Source organism: Cucurbita pepo, chromosome LG01 (genome assembly GCF_002806865.2).
Source record: "Cucurbita pepo subsp. pepo cultivar mu-cu-16 chromosome LG01, ASM280686v2, whole genome shotgun sequence".
NCBI lineage: Eukaryota > Viridiplantae > Streptophyta > Magnoliopsida > Cucurbitales > Cucurbitaceae > Cucurbita > Cucurbita pepo.
In genome coordinates this window covers 11,598,011-11,613,360 of record NC_036638.1, presented here as the reverse complement: position 1 = coordinate 11,613,360, position 15,350 = coordinate 11,598,011, and the positions used below count along the sequence as shown (strand labels likewise).

At 36.2% G+C, this 15,350-nt stretch overlaps 2 protein-coding genes across 5 annotated transcripts in view; one reads left to right on the top strand and one right to left on the bottom strand.

The window, feature by feature from the left end:
• Positions 1-1,179: 1,179 nt before the first annotated feature.
• LOC111793110 (NADPH-dependent pterin aldehyde reductase-like) lies at positions 1,180-6,280 on the bottom strand. The gene is made up of 6 exons (XM_023674846.1): positions 6,026-6,280; positions 5,451-5,681; positions 5,314-5,383; positions 5,037-5,230; positions 1,578-1,750; positions 1,180-1,481 (listed from the first exon to the last, which is right to left on the bottom strand). Exons 1-6 carry the CDS (start codon positions 6,026-6,028, stop codon positions 1,385-1,387), a joined length of 768 nt encoding a protein of 255 aa, XP_023530614.1. The 5' UTR covers positions 6,029-6,280; the 3' UTR covers positions 1,180-1,384.
• A 4,785-nt stretch (positions 6,281-11,065) lies between these two features.
• Positions 11,066-15,350, top strand: part of LOC111792861 — a 33,816-nt gene continuing 29,531 nt past the window's right edge. For 2 of the 4 annotated variants that reach the window (XM_023674469.1, XM_023674478.1), the window contains exons 1-4: positions 11,066-11,461; positions 11,625-11,683; positions 11,870-11,951; positions 12,961-13,028. In XM_023674469.1, the coding sequence (XP_023530237.1) occupies positions 11,153-11,461; positions 11,625-11,683; positions 11,870-11,951; positions 12,961-13,028 (518 nt within the window). In that variant the 5' untranslated portion in view covers positions 11,066-11,152. Of the gene's footprint in view, positions 11,462-11,624; positions 11,684-11,869; positions 11,952-12,960; positions 13,029-13,186; positions 13,231-15,350 lie in introns of those variants that run through there. The other 2 variants (XM_023674486.1, XM_023674494.1) reach the window with 2 other exon arrangements.

The window sequence follows — 15,350 nt, the reverse complement described above, 5'->3', positions numbered from 1 at the left end:
CGATAATGAGACCTAAATGCCTTGACACACTACACTATCTAACCTATGTCGGGCCCAATAGTACCTATACTACTACTAGGTAGGTCATGCGCGAAGGGTGTACTAGAAGGGATAAAAGGTAGAGATTCTGGTTATACCGTCACATTACTATAGGGTCAGTTAAGCTTTCTTAGTTATCTTTGTCGTGAAAGTTTATTAGGTTTTTAGGGGGGTCAAGGCGGTTCAAATCTCATCTCATGTTTTGAGTTACTCAAGGCTAGCTCCTAGGGGCTAATCTAATCTCTGGGTGCACACCGGTCTAAACTTTTGATCACCGCTCACGATCCTGGGGTGCATGGTCTACAAAAAACACACTAACCTAGGTCAACGTGTAAACTGCTTTAGTTGTAGTGCCTAATCTTAACTTGATTCACTCAAACATGCTTCTTAGGGAGATATTCATATCGATCACCGAAAGCAAGGAACTCATATTCTAATCGTCATCTTATATTCTATGGGTGCTAAGGAGGAATTGGGTTCCTAAGATGACTAAGTGGTTTAAGGCCGACTTTTAGCTCCAGAATACTTTAATCTTACTCCTCGATTCTTTCCTAATCTTCAAGCACTAGGGTCAAACCCTATATCATCGCTCACGATCCTAAAGTAATTAATCTATTGGTCAAGGTGAGGCAGTGCTTGAGAGCTCTGCAGTCATAGAGGAGTGTCAATCTTGGGTGTCGATGTTTTTTGTATTTTCTTGGGTTGAAATTGCATATATTTTGTATCTTGTTTTCATTCCCTGTTAGTAAATAACTCAAACAAAACTTGTTTAGAACATTTTGTATTAGTTTTTACAAAAATATTGTATGACATTTTACCATATTTTTACTACTTTCATTTTCACATGTTTACTTTGATAAGTTAAGATCTGTGTTTTCAAAGCCTTGAAAATTGGGTCAAGATAGGTGGTGAAATTTTTTTAAAAAAAATTAATCAAGTGAATTAGTTTCTAAATTAGTTATAGGGATTTTTTAAAAATATTTTTCATAAGAGAAAAATTTAAATGAAATAAATTTGATTTTAGTCGGTATGTATGTGTCCATAATTCAAAGGCCGAAAAGCGGGTCATTACAATTAACTCTTTAATCAATTAATTTATTAACCTCCATCGTAAATACAACTAAATACATCTACACATCCTATCAACACAATTTCTACTACAACATCTCACAAATTACAACACATCAATTTAACAAATATCTCGTGTCAATATTTAAGCATTTCATATTACACATAGTAAATTTACATTATGCACATTTATACATTCATCACTCTCATTTATCTAATATCTAAACATTCTATCAATGATGCTTACCAAATTAATTGTCATCCAAGGGCATAGAAATTATGGGCTGGACAACTCGGTTGGATCCTTAACTGTGAGGGAAGCTCCATTGTCTGATGTCGTGAGATCAAGAATCAATGTCGCTGCTTTTATAGCCCTTATTACAATGAAAAATGAATGTATAAGTACACACAAAAGGATATACTTATATAAAAATTTCAGTGTTGAATATATGATTTGATGATATCCATACCATCGTTCAGGTGTTAGATAGTTTGAAGCTGAACTGCCAGCAAATGAAACGAGCATGTCTGTGTTTATGAGGCCTGGATCTAAGGTCACAACAGCCATTCCTTCCGGCAATTCTTTTGCTACAGATTTGCTTAACCCCTCAACTGCCCATTTTGATGCACAATATGGTGCAATCTGTCGATAAAGTAAAATTAAACATATGTCATCTTTGTTGAATACTACTTTCTCAATTGAAATAAATAAACGAAGTATAAAGAACAACCGGAAGGGAGAGTTTCTTAGAACAAAAAACCTTCAACACTATGCTTTTCCATTCTCTTTGTTGCTGTGGAACATACATCTCATGACTATCTACAGGGGAGAGAACGGCAACAATCCTCCTAAATAAATCACTGACCATTTTTCTAAACTTACTCAGCTCAAGTTCATAACTATTATTACTAAGTAAAATTTGAATAACTCCAACATGTCTATAAAACTTAACACTTGTTAGGGCCTTGGTGAGAATATCTACACGTTGCTCTATAAAATCAATATTGTTTGGTCCCTTATCAACTTTCGTCTTCTTCATAAGAAATTTTATTTCCACGATATGTAATTTCTTCCACTTCTCTGATTGAGATGACAAGTTTGATGAACATACCAAATTGTAGGTTTCTCTTTGCTAATTGAAGTAGTTTATATTATCTTCTTCGCTCTGTTATTCGATTCTTTTTTCTCCTAATCCACTCATTTCTTCTCTCCTTTTTTGCTGCCAATGCTAATAGATACTTTTGGAAGATGTTGGTCAATAGTATCTTATACAAGCGGTTCTGCGACTGTTTTACCTTCATCAACAAAACTTCATTTCTGTCAAATATCTTAAAGAACCAATCGACTAAATCAACTCTACTACATTCTTTTATAATTTGACCAAGACTAATAATCTACTCTTCAAACTCAGTATGTAATGTTAGATAAATCCCTACCTTTGAGTGAAAGAAATGGAGAGCAAAGTGAAGAAATGACCTTAAATCTTAGTGTACGAATCGAATTATTTGGGCTTCAGAAAAGAAAGAAATAATTTTATTTACGAATAATGGACAAATTGGTGTATTACGAAATCACGCACCTATTACCACAGGAGTAGATATAGGTATTTTGAGAATACAGACCGAGGCGGAGAATTCACCTCAACAGACCAAAACCCAAATCAATTCACGGTGGAGTACCTCATCACCGAACCGGGAGAAGGAGAAGCACAACATAGAGAATCGCCACCACCGCCAGCAGCTGCACCGGATACGTCTATATCAATCCCAACCACGACTCCGGTTGTACCCCCTAAACTAGTAGAGTTTGCAACACCACGTACTGTGGATTCAACGCTGGATGCCAATCACAATGATGGTCTGGTGACCAGGTACCGGAGGATGGAAGACCTACTAGGAGGAGGTGAACCACCTAGACTGGCGGTGCGCGAGCTGGAAGAAGAGGTGGAGTCTGGAGGACATGCTGCTAGGACTCCGAGCCATAGGGCTCAGATCGAAGTTCAAACAATATGGTAGATATACGATAGGGTTTTAGGACGAGATTGTTAGATAAATCTTTACCTTTGAGTGAAAGTGATCCTAATGTTTAGTTAACTATTTTTTAGGTAACTATTTTCCTCTTAAACCCACACAATTAGAGTGAGTGGGAAGTTGGGTTCCGTGGAAGCGCCTTAATTAAGTTGCCCGTGTCTTTCATTCTTTGGATGTAATTTGTTATTTAAATATCTCAACTGAATGAGAAATGAAATCCATGGGGTCTTTGGCGCAAATATTGTCTTCTCTTTGTTTTTTCCATTATTTTCTTCTCCCAACAATTTCTTCGGCTTTTTTCCTCCGTCAACGATTTCCTCACATTCGTCAAAGACAACATGTAATACACCTTGGTCAATAAATGTTGATCGTCGTTTTTACACTAAAACAAGATGGACCTTTTGCCTTGGATCGGTACAATTGATTCATCGCAAAACTTCATGTTTCCAATGAATTTCGGAAGTTTCTTAAACTTTTCTCTATCTCCAGACATGTGATTGCTCACTTCGTTATCTAGGCACCACATGATAGTCTTCATTTGGTCTTCTCCATGTGCTAGGATGTTTGTCATAACCTTCTCTTCATTGAGCATCAACAAGTTTGACATTTTCTTGGCCAACATTAATTTGGGCTCTTCATCATCCATGAATGTGAGATTTGCCTCCTCACCGCACTCCATGTTGCACCACTCTACCACATAATGTTCATATTTTCCACAAGAATAACACTGGATCATATTCTCATCCTTCCAGGGTTGGCATTGTCATGGATTTGTGAGTTATTGTCATGACCTCCTCTACTTCCACGTCCACGACCTTTATTTTCCTTGTTATGGCTGTCACATCCCCTCGAACCTAAAAAAGAAGAGTCAACTAAATCTTTCTTTTGCGTCCATGCGAGCCACTCATCATGTGTGAGTAGGAGGCATTTCTCCTCCTCCTTGTTTTTATATCCAGGAAATCTCTCCTCATGGATCTTAAGATGATCAACGACCTCCTCAACCGACATATTCTTGAGGTCGCTGAACTAATCAATGGAGGTAACAATCTTCATGAATCTTGAGGAATAGCTCGACGAAACTTCTTGACGATGGAGATCTCCTCCACCTTGTTGCCTAACAAATAGATGTTGCTGTCGATTCACTGTCATGCGGATAGTCTCGAACTCACTTTTCAAGGTCTGCACCTTTGCTTCCTTGACATGTCCCACACCACATGTATTGTTTGCAATGTATCCAACACTGCCTTTGCCGAGTCCTTCTCTACCAACATGAGAAGGACGTCCTCCGAGACTACTTGGTTGATGGTGGCAAGAGTCATCCTATCCTTACGGTCCTCAACATCATCACTATGTTTGATGGCGTCCCACACGTCTTGTGCCTGTAAGTTAACACGCATCTTTATTGACCATGTTGCGCAGTTACTCTTCACAAGTAACGCGTACTGGATCGTTACATTCCCCTATTTTTCGCTTTTATCATCGTCATATCTCCTCCGATGACTTTGTATGGTGACTTTGTTTCAGCATCCGAGCTCCAATACCAAATGTTGGATATGACCCACAATTCAAATATATCGAAAGAAATAAATATAGAAAGAACAACTTATGCACTATGCTTTTCAATTTTCTTTGTTGTTGTGAATAGAGAATACATTATAAAGGAGTAAACATTAACAAATTTTCTAAACTTTCGGTTAAAACTACCAACATTCTCATCAATAAATCACTAGCTATTTTCTTAAACTTTCTCCACAATCTCCCAACTACTCACAATTCTCTTCCATAAATCACTAACCATTTTTCCATAAATCACTAACCATTTTTCTAAACTTATTAAGTTAATAACTATTTTCACGAGTCACTAATCTTTCCATAAAAGTTTAATATAAATGACTTACATGTACAATTCCATTTCTTCCGGCCGTTGAAGACATGTTAATGATTATTCCATGCTTGTTTTGAATCATAAGAGGAATGAAATGGCGCAATACGTTTGCTGTCCCTTTGACATTGGTATCTATAACATTATCAAATTCTTCCACATCCACCTCCCATAGGTTCCTATTTCTATTAATAACAGCGGCATTATTCACTGTCAATAATCCAGAAAAAAGTGCTTAGTTTCTCAAATTTTGGTTGAAGTAAGAAATTATATGAAAAAAGGGAGTGGAATACCAATGATATCAGGAACGAGTTTGTTTTGGACAACCGCTCTTGTTAGCTCTTCAACACTATCGTTTGATCTCTGCAAAACAAACCTTTTCAGTCACTTTTCTAAGTACTTAGGACGTGGGGTTAGAGCATTTGCTTACCACATTAGCATTGAAGAGCAAGTGGTTATTGGAAGAAAGTTGCTGACGAAGGGAATCAAGTTTAGGTTGGTCACGTGAACAGCCAATTATGGTGTGACCACGGTTAGCTAACTCCAAGGCTAGAGCTCTCCCTAAACCTTTGCTCACGCCGGTTATCAACACAATCCTTGAAGCATTTGTGGGTATTCTGGAGGATTCGCTCAAGGTCGAGGCCATTTGGGTTGCTTGAGCCTATTCCAGAAAGATGGATAGATGAAAGTGTACACATGGTTCCGTCAATATGTCTATTCTATAAGGATTCTTGACCCATTATCTACAGATTTGTGGATTAAAATAAAGGGGATTGACAACCACATAGATTGCATATTGATAACAAAAATGAAATGGCCCCACATGCCTTCTTTCTCTTATATCAAGACATTGTGAATGGAAGATAGATGTCACCTACCCATAAATAATGAAGATGCAGACATGTAAATATGTACATCCAAATATGAAGATACAGCCAAGCCAACCCAACCCAAGAAATGCCAGCCAAACCAAGCCAAGTAGTGCAGAGATGCAGAGATGCTTACCATTTCAGTTACCCACTCAAAGTTGAATCCGAGATATCGAGAGATCGAATGTGGAGTGCCAAAGACGAGGAGAGATCGAGACCACAACTTTGCGGCGTCACGCGGAGGAGAGTCAAGACTGAAGTCTGAGAGTGAGAGATTGTGACTATGAGAGGCTGAGGTGAAAGACTGAGAAAGACGGAAAAAGTGAAAATTTGAGAAAGAGACAAAGAGTAAAAGGTTAGAGAAGTTGAGTCGGAGAGACAAACTCTCGGACTCACAGTCAAACGGCGGATGCCAGACGATGTCAAAGAGAGATAATATAGCAACGGACGGTACGACGTCGCAAGACCGAAGCCCACGTCGCTATCTGTCACCAGACACAGTGACAGATAGTGACGTGGGCTTCGGTTTTGGGCTTCGGCTCGTTCAATCATNACATTTTTTTTTTTTTTTTTTTATCTTTTCATGTTGAGAGGGTTGATCCAATCAATTTATTTTGGAACCCGAACCCAACCCAACATCCAATTCAACCCAACCCAACCCTTATAATTCGGGTTGAATTCTCGGGTTGGTTGTACACCCCTACTCTCTTGCTTCACCAACTTAGTCATGTCTAGTGGCCACCAAATTTCACACGTGACTTTAACATGTCATATTATGCCCAGTTCTAAAGTTTCGTAAACAGCAGAGTTCATTTAGGAGGTCTTTTAACATTATTCAATTCCTAAGCAAAACGTTAGGTTTGGGTCCTTAACTCACGATTCCTAATATTTTTCTTTCATATATCATTAATTCATACTTAACCTAAGGTTTATATTGAAATCCAAGTGATTCTATAAGTATTTTTTTTATAAAAGTCTAAAATGACTATTTACCTCTTTGTCTCCTATGTTTGGGTTCTCATTTCTCGAGCTCCCGTACTCGATTTTCTCCAAATTTTCTTAGACGACTTCCTTGGAGAGTCTAGTTTCTGGAACCATGGAGAATTTTATGAAAACCTGTTAAATAGGAGTTCAATTTGATTAAAAAAAAAAAAATCAAGGAGAGGCAAGTTTTTTTGGGCTAACATGGGAGGTTCGATTGAACCAACCACGTCATCATCTTCTTACTCTCGCAGGGAAGAAGACGTGGTCGTCTAGTTGCGTCGCCTCTAAACAACCTTCTCCAGCCCATTTTAGGACGTTTCTCTCCTCAATTCCTTCATGAAACTTAAAGATGGAATGTCAAGAAAGAGTTAGGAATTGATATCTTACCTTTTAGTGGGTTATAATTTAAGTTATTAGCTTTCAAAGTTGTTGAAAACTCTATATCTTGCCGGAGCAAACCCAGAGGAATTATTGGGGAGGGCTATTGAGGCAATCTTACGGCAGTCGAATTAGTCCTCTACAAGATAAGCTTACTTTAGTCCTCTAAGGCTAATAGAATCCTTAATTTTGAGCTTTATGAACCGTAAAATGAAGATTCTAGTTTTTCTCCAAAATCTTACTCGATACTAGTTTTTTCTGATTAAGCACGTTTTTGGAGTTAATACCCTTCGTGGTCTTCTATAAAAACATCCTTTGGATGCGCAAAAGCTGACTAGAATGGGTCTTACTCGGTGAATTCGCTTATAGCCTCAGATTGAATTTCTAGTTTCCCTTCAAGCTCCTTCAATGGTGGGCAAATTTGGGGAAACTGTTTTGATGCGTCTTCGGCGTTACTTTTCTTCACCAAACTTGTGCGTAATTTTGTTTAGAAAGTGTAGGTTCAAGTTTGGAGGAAAATGGTGGATTGCATCTCTCAAATTTCAGCTAAACTCGAGAACTCCATACCCATAAACAAAAAGCTAACTCTCGATTGAAGGCTCGATATGCCTTGCTTCTTGCTCCAAATGGTTGCCCACCGTTCATACTTTATAGAGGGAGGATCCACCACCTTTGAATCATCTAGAATCGTCATGATTTTACTTTTGATCTTTCTAGATTTTCAATTGAAAAATTTTGCTCCCATCAAACCCTTGTCCACCTTTGTTTCAAATTTCAACCGTTAAAAGAGATGAGGTGTGAATGTTTTAGATTGTACCTGATTTTGGATGATCCAACGGCTGAATTTCAAGATATTATGGATTATTTGCAGAGGCATATGGTGGAGGATGAGATTTGGAGATGAGATTTGATCAGCATGGGAATTTTGTATTTTTCTAGATCTTCAAGGGCATTTTGGTAATTTTGGTAATTTTGCCATTTTAATATTATTTTTCCTGAAAAATCCAAAATTTTTTCTCAAATTCTTTATCTCATTTTTTTGTCATAATTGGAAAAAAGTTCTATTTTTCCAACTTTACTTCATTATTTTCATTCAAAAATCTTGTACAACTTCGTATTTGGAAATGCTCTAACACGCGAGTAAAAAGTCGCTATTGTCCACTTTGAGCACAAGCTCTCATAACTTTGTTTTGAGCTTCCCAAAAGGCCTCGTACCATGAAGATAGTATTTCTCACTTATAAACTCATGATCTTCCATTAAATTAACCAATGTGGGACTCACTCCCAATAATCCTCAACAAATGATTGCGACGTTAGAGTTATTTTTTGGTGTTGGTTACGTATCATACTCATTAAGATCATCAAATTTGAACATTCCTAATGATAATGTCGTCCCTAACATATTTTTTTTCGTCAAATGCTTTAATCGACCCAATTAGAATTTTTAAACTAGGGTTTCTATTTCGGGTTCTTCTATGCGGTGCTATAGGCTCATTTTCTTCAAAATTGAAGTCCACGTACTATTTCCGGTTGACATATTAAGGTATTGAGAATAGAAAGTGGCTTTTGGGAACTGCCTTGACATGCTAGCAAAAAGCCGCAAACAGCACCCAGCGGAAAACGGGCAAGAACAAATGTCGACGTCGGAGCTATTTTTTGGTGCTGGTTACAGATCATACGCATGAAAATCATCAAATTTGAATGTTACTCACAATAATATCAAAAAGTATCAACTGTAACTCAGTTTTTTTGTCGAATGCTTTCAACGATACAATTAGGACTTTCAAACTAAGGTTTTGGTTTCAAGTTTGTATGTGCGACACTACATACTCATTTTCTTCAAAATTGAAGTCCATGTGTTTCCCTGCAGGAGTTTTAAGGTATTGAAAGTAGGTTTTGCAAACTGCCCTGACACGCAATTTAAAAGCGACAAACGGTACCCGGTAGAAAGTGGGCCAAAAAGATTGTCGGGGTTGAAGTTATTTTTTGGTGTAGGTCAAGGATCATCTCCCCTCCCTATCTCTCTTGACCCATTCACCGACGTTAAAATCATGAAATTTAAATATATCTCACGATAATGTCAAAAAATATCAATAGTAACTCAGTTTTTTCGCCTCGTCGAATGCTTTCAATGGATTTTCAAACTACGGTTTCAGTTTCGGGTTTGTATATGCGGTGTTACATGTTCCTTTTCTTTGAAATTGAAATTCACATACTATTTCCATGCGAAAATATCACCGTATTTAGAACAAAAAGTGACTTTTGGAAATTACCTTGACATGCGAGTAAAAAGCCGCACATGGTACCCAACAAAAAACGAGCTAAAAATATTGTCTGCGTCGAAGCTATTTTTTGGTTGTTGGTTATAGATCATATGCGTCGAAATCATTAAATTTAAATATTTCTCATGATAATGTCAAAAAATATCTACATCAACTCAATTTTTTTGCCTCGCTGAATGCTTTAAATGACCTAATTAGGGTTTTCAAACTAGGGTTTCAGTTTTGAGTTTGTATATACGGTGCTCTAAGTTNTTTTTTTTTTTTTTTTTTTTTTTTTTTTTTTTTTTTTTCTTCGAAATTGAAGTTCAGGCCGTATTTCCCTGTGAAAATATTAAGGTATATAAGAACATAAAGTGGCTTTTGAAAAATGCCTTGACACACAAGCAAAAAGTCCTAATGGTACCCTAAAAAATGGACAAAAAAGATTGTCAACATCTTTTTTTTTTTTTTTTTTTTTTTTTTTTTTTTTTCATTACGGATCATACGTGTCAAAATCATAATATTTAAACATTCTTCATAATAATGTCAAAAAATATCGATCGTAACTAAGTTTTTTCAATCGAGTGTTTTAGACAACCTAATTAGAGTTTACAACAAACTAGTGCTTTGGTTTTGGATTCAGATTCTCGTATATGTGGTGCTATAGGCTACATTTCTTCGAAATTAAAGTCCACCTAATATTTTCGAAAATATTAAAGTATTAAGAATAGAAAGTGGTTTTTGAGAATTGCCTTGGCACTCGAGCAAAAAAATCGCAAACAGTACGTGGCGAAAAACGGGGCAAAAAGATAATTATATTAAATGATCATTCAAACAAACACAAATTAATCTAAAATCATTCAAACAAACAAAATTTTCAACAACCATAAGCGAGAATGGTAACATTCTAGCATAGTTTAACATTCTCACGTAACTAAATACAAATAAATAACGACACTCTTCTAAGCCATTGGTTAATAATAAAGTAAAAAAATAATAGGATGAACCTAAAATAAAAAAATAATAAAAATAATTAATTTAAAGAAATTATGCCTAACAAAAATTACTATAAAAATATTCCACTTACCATAGAAAAAAAAAAAAACTTATTTATACGTGACATTAGTTGAGCCGGACAAAAATATGAATAGTTATACATTAGATTACAACAAAGAAATAATAAATGAGTTAAAATTTAGAATTAAAAAATCTAATAACACTAATTTTTTACCCATCACATAGGTTGAGTACATAGGTGATTTCAATATACTTAATAATATTCGTCTAATAAACTTAAAATTTAAATTGGACTTATTCAGTTTTAGAAAATAAATCCAACCTAATTCAAAACGCTATTTAATAAGATCAAATTCTTATAATTCGAATGGTCATTTAAAGTTTAAAGTTATGGACATTCTACCCACAAAATTTAAAAAAGAGTGGGAATAAAGGTGAAATTTAACCGATTTAAAAATACGAAAAACACCCAACATTTTTAATAATAAAAAAATGTGTGAAAATAGGCGCGCTCTAGAATGACCGTTACCTTCTAGACTTCACTCGGTGTTGCGTTGGCATACGCTAACTTCCTTCTAATCACTCCACAGAATTCAGAAGCTATCGCTCTGGCAGCTCCTACTATGGCGTCTCCTCTTCCCAGCCATCTTCACTACAATTCTTCTCTCTCCACTCTCATTCCCAACCTCCATTGGACCCGATGCATCCAGCTCTCCCGCTCAAGAGCCAAGTTTTCTGGGAAAGCTAGGGTTTTAGCTTTCCGGGTAAATCCTAGGGGTCGACGCGGCGTATCCTCTTTTCGTTGCTTCAGCAGTACAGGGACAGAAGTTCAAAATTTATCGCGCCTGGAAGAAAGTGAACGACCGCCATTCGATATCAATCTCGCCGTTATTCTTGCCGGTTTCGCGTTTGAAGCATACACCAGCCCCTCTGTAATTGGATTATTCTGCATGCTTCATTTTTTTTGTTGGTTTCGTTTTTTTGTAGACTAGGAGAGGGTTAAGAACATGAATTTTAGTGTTTCAAGTGTTGGATGAATTGTTAGTTTGAAAATTTCTGTGATCTTTATTTATATATTTCTCCTGTTTGGCACAGGAAAATTTTGGGAAGCGTGAAGTTGACGCTGCAGGTTGTGAGACTGTATTTCTTTCGGAGTATGTAATCGCTGTAATAAACTTTAAATTGACTACACTTGTGCAGAATGAAGTCTTGGATTCTTTTTTTAATTGCATATACTTACTGCAACAGCGGTTCATAATTCTTTTTGCTATTAAGTGTAAATAACTTTCTTGCACTTCATCTTTGGACGTGACAAGTTCTATTCATGAATAAAAATGCAGGTCATTTGTTAGAGAGATATATGATGGTCAACTATTCATAAAATTGAAGAAGGGCATTGATTTTCCTGCAATGGATCTATGGGTAGCTCCTTTTCCCCTTATTATTATCATTTTTTCCCCCCCGTAGGAAACTTAATAAATCAAGGTCTTATAAAAAATTCAATTTTGTATTGGTCTCTCGTCTTTGGAAAACATGATGCTGTTGAAAAAAATGCAAGCTCTTACACCCTTTTACCTTTACCCACAATGACTGAGGCTGCTTTATGTAAAAGTGCTTGAGAAAACAATAATCATTTCTTCTTCCATTTCAACCATTTGGGGAATTGTGTTAGTACTTTTAGCTTTCCTCTCTTTTGCTATTGGTTTTAAACCCGAGGCAAAGCTGAAATCGTTTTTGATTGATACCATCTTGGTTGTTCTCTGGGAAGTTTGGAAGGAAAGGAATAGAAATATTTTCTTGAGAAGAGAAGCTCCAAAGACATTTGTGCTGAGGTCTAGTTTAGTGTTCAGTTTGTCTTTTACTGTCCAAAAATTTGTGGCTCTTATCAACAATGAAAGCCGTTGAACTTCAGACTTGCTAGCCCCCGTTTATTATTATTATAATTATTTTAGTTAATATGAATTTGAGGGTACTCTTTATTTCATGTATTAAATTTTCTCTTCTATAAAGTTTACATCGTTTCTTTTGGCCTCTTAACACGAAATAAGCAGTATCCTTACTTATCTCCCTACTGGTGAGGAGTACTATTTTTTAAAAAAGCTCTGAACTTTATACAACCACCACTTTTTATTTTTATTTTTTTTTATCTTATCTTATTTTATTTTACTGATAAGCCAAACTTTTCATTGATAAAATAGAAAATACAGAACCTTATCAATGATACTAAAAATAAAAAACTAAAATTTAAATTAAACCCAAACTTATAACCAGAGACTGATCTTAAGGATAACTCAAGACACCTATCCCTACTAAACAAAGGCACAGTAAATGACAACTGCTAAATCTGGACCAATTAGTACTTGGTCTTCTTTATAGACTTCTAATGCTATATGTTTTTTGCAACTCCTATTTGATAATATTTGTTCCTCAGGGAACCAGCGATCCATATGTGGTGTTTCAATTGGATGGTCAGGTTGTTAAAAGCAAGACAAAATGGGGGTGAGCAATGTATTCATACTGAAATCCTTCATCTTGTAAAAGTGGTTTTACACATCATTAAAAATATCAAATATTTTTGCCTTAATGAACAAATAACAATTAATGAAATTTCACTTGGTCTTCAAGTCTACGAACTTGGGTCTTGGAAGAGCTTTGGTAAAGGTTTTTACGATATGAAGCTATGTAGGTGTGCAAATGAGAGGTGCAAACTTTTTCTCTTTAGTGAAATGTCAATCAATTTAACATATTTCATACAATCAAGATGAGCTAGATTTTTGGTTATATTTATAGCAACGTGATTACCGTTTTTGAACTGGGAACAAAACTTTGCATATTCGGTCATGTGATATGACGCTCTAACATCAATTCAAGGCTTCACTTATTTTACTAGATGTTAGGCAATAAATGTAGTTCCTTGTGTCAACAACCTTAGTCTCGTCACTGTCTGACGCAGTATCATTTGCATTGTTTCTATCAATATGGAGTTGTCTCTACCTCTCTACCTTCTTTAATTATCAGAGAGGAGCAGTAGAGGTTGTAACTTATATGAGAAAGTACAAATAAACCACCAAAAGCAAAGGGATGACCGACATTTTCTTGATGGCAGATCTCTATTGAGAACTCGAGGTGAACAAATTCTTCTCTCTACAATAGGAATGAAGGTTGAACTAAATCTAGTTGAGTAAAAAATTCAAGCTAGGCTGGAGATCGATGACAACAACAATATGATAGAGATAGTGACCAGGTATCTCATGGTAGTTGAAAACTTGACTCGTGAGGTGGTTGGAGAACAAACAACTTGAACTCGTTATGTTGTCAAATGAAGACTAGGGCATAATTGGCAATGCATAGTAGGATCTACACAAATGCATGAAAAATGATGACAAAGATGGTCTAGCATAGGAAAATGTACGAACACGAAGATATTAGAACTTGAAGTGGCAATGAGAACTTCGAGTGGCATATGAATGTAGGCAACAACACCAGAGATTCTAGATAGAAAGAATGCATAATAGAGATTTTGTTGCTGTCGATGGAGGTGTCATCAAAAGAAGTTGTGTCGGTGGGGAACGACGATGGCAGCTAGGGTTTCAACAACTAGGTTTATGATCGTTATGGTTTTGATGTGATACTATCAAGTTTTTGGAAGAGAATACTATTGAATAACCTGAAGAGCTCTCCAAAGTGCTCTCTCCTCTTTCCTTTGTCTCCCTTCTCATTTAAAAAATCAGCCTTCATCTTGCAGCATCTCTTTTTCATCTTGCAGCATCTCTTTTCTTGTGGATTAAGTACTCATAAGATTTGTTCTTCCAAATAAGATTTTCTGCTCGTTTTAGTTCTTATTGACCAGCTTACATCTTTTTTCGCTATGTAAGTGAGTAGTTGCTGGGCTATTAATTCGTTCTTCTGTATTTGGTGCGAAGATGAAATTTATTTATTTATTTTTATCTAAGACTCTAAGAACAGGTTTATTAATGTTCCCATTGCTCTGGATCATCTGCGTTGTTTGCTTTGGTTTAAACGCTCGTTAATAGATCTTCTACAACTCCCAATTTCAACAACTTTCTTGCTAGAAGGCTGTGATGATAGAGAAATAATTGGTTGTCCAAATGTAGATATTTTTCAGGATGGTTTGTTGGTTTGTTGAATGCATAGTATACCCAATTTTTGGTGGAAGAAAGATGATTCAGGTTCCTGTGGGCTTTGAGAAAAAGGATGGGTTGTTTTTTGGGAAAAGTTTCAAGGATTTTTTTGAAGAATTATGAGAAAATCACCGAGCTTCCCTTGCTTTTGATTAGTAGACAGTTGAGAGAAAATCCTTCTCCAGTAGAAATATGAAGACAGGGAGGATGAACAAACCCTCTATTAGTAGTTATCTAGAGTTAGTAAAAAAGAATTTGAAGGGAAAGCAAAAGTTTGAGAGGTCCGTTGTTGAAACTGCAAATGGACTTTTAAGGAATGCTGTTGTGCAATCTATTTCAGATCCTCTTTGGATAAGAAAAGATCATAAGGTGTTTCACCAGAATGTTAGTGAGCTCTTGGTATCTAGACTGTTTACTCCTAATAGTTGGAGGGAGATTAAGGAACTTTGCAAGCACTTTTTAGGGTACCTGTTTTGATTAACCCTTTCATGGCAGACAAGACATTGATGAGAATTGAGGAAGGATTGTATCTCCAAACGTCAGATTCTTTTGGGAAATGATGATATATGGAGATTTTCCTTTAAAATTAAACAGTGGAGTTTTGACAAACACTCTCATCCAGAAGTTATTGAAGGGTATGGTGGGTGGATCTCCATAAAAAACCCACCTTTAACCTATT

Bases quoted from the DNA above. Each gene is read 5' to 3' on its own strand.
- LOC111793110 (XM_023674846.1), bottom strand. The intron at 5,231-5,313 runs GTATTCCACTCC...GATTATTGACAG, and splicing joins ACTCGTTCCTGATATCATTG to TGAATAATGCCGCTGTTATT. The intron at 1,751-5,036 runs GTAAGTCATTTA...CTTTATCGACAG, and splicing joins GAAGAAATGGAATTGTACAT to ATTGCACCATATTGTGCATC.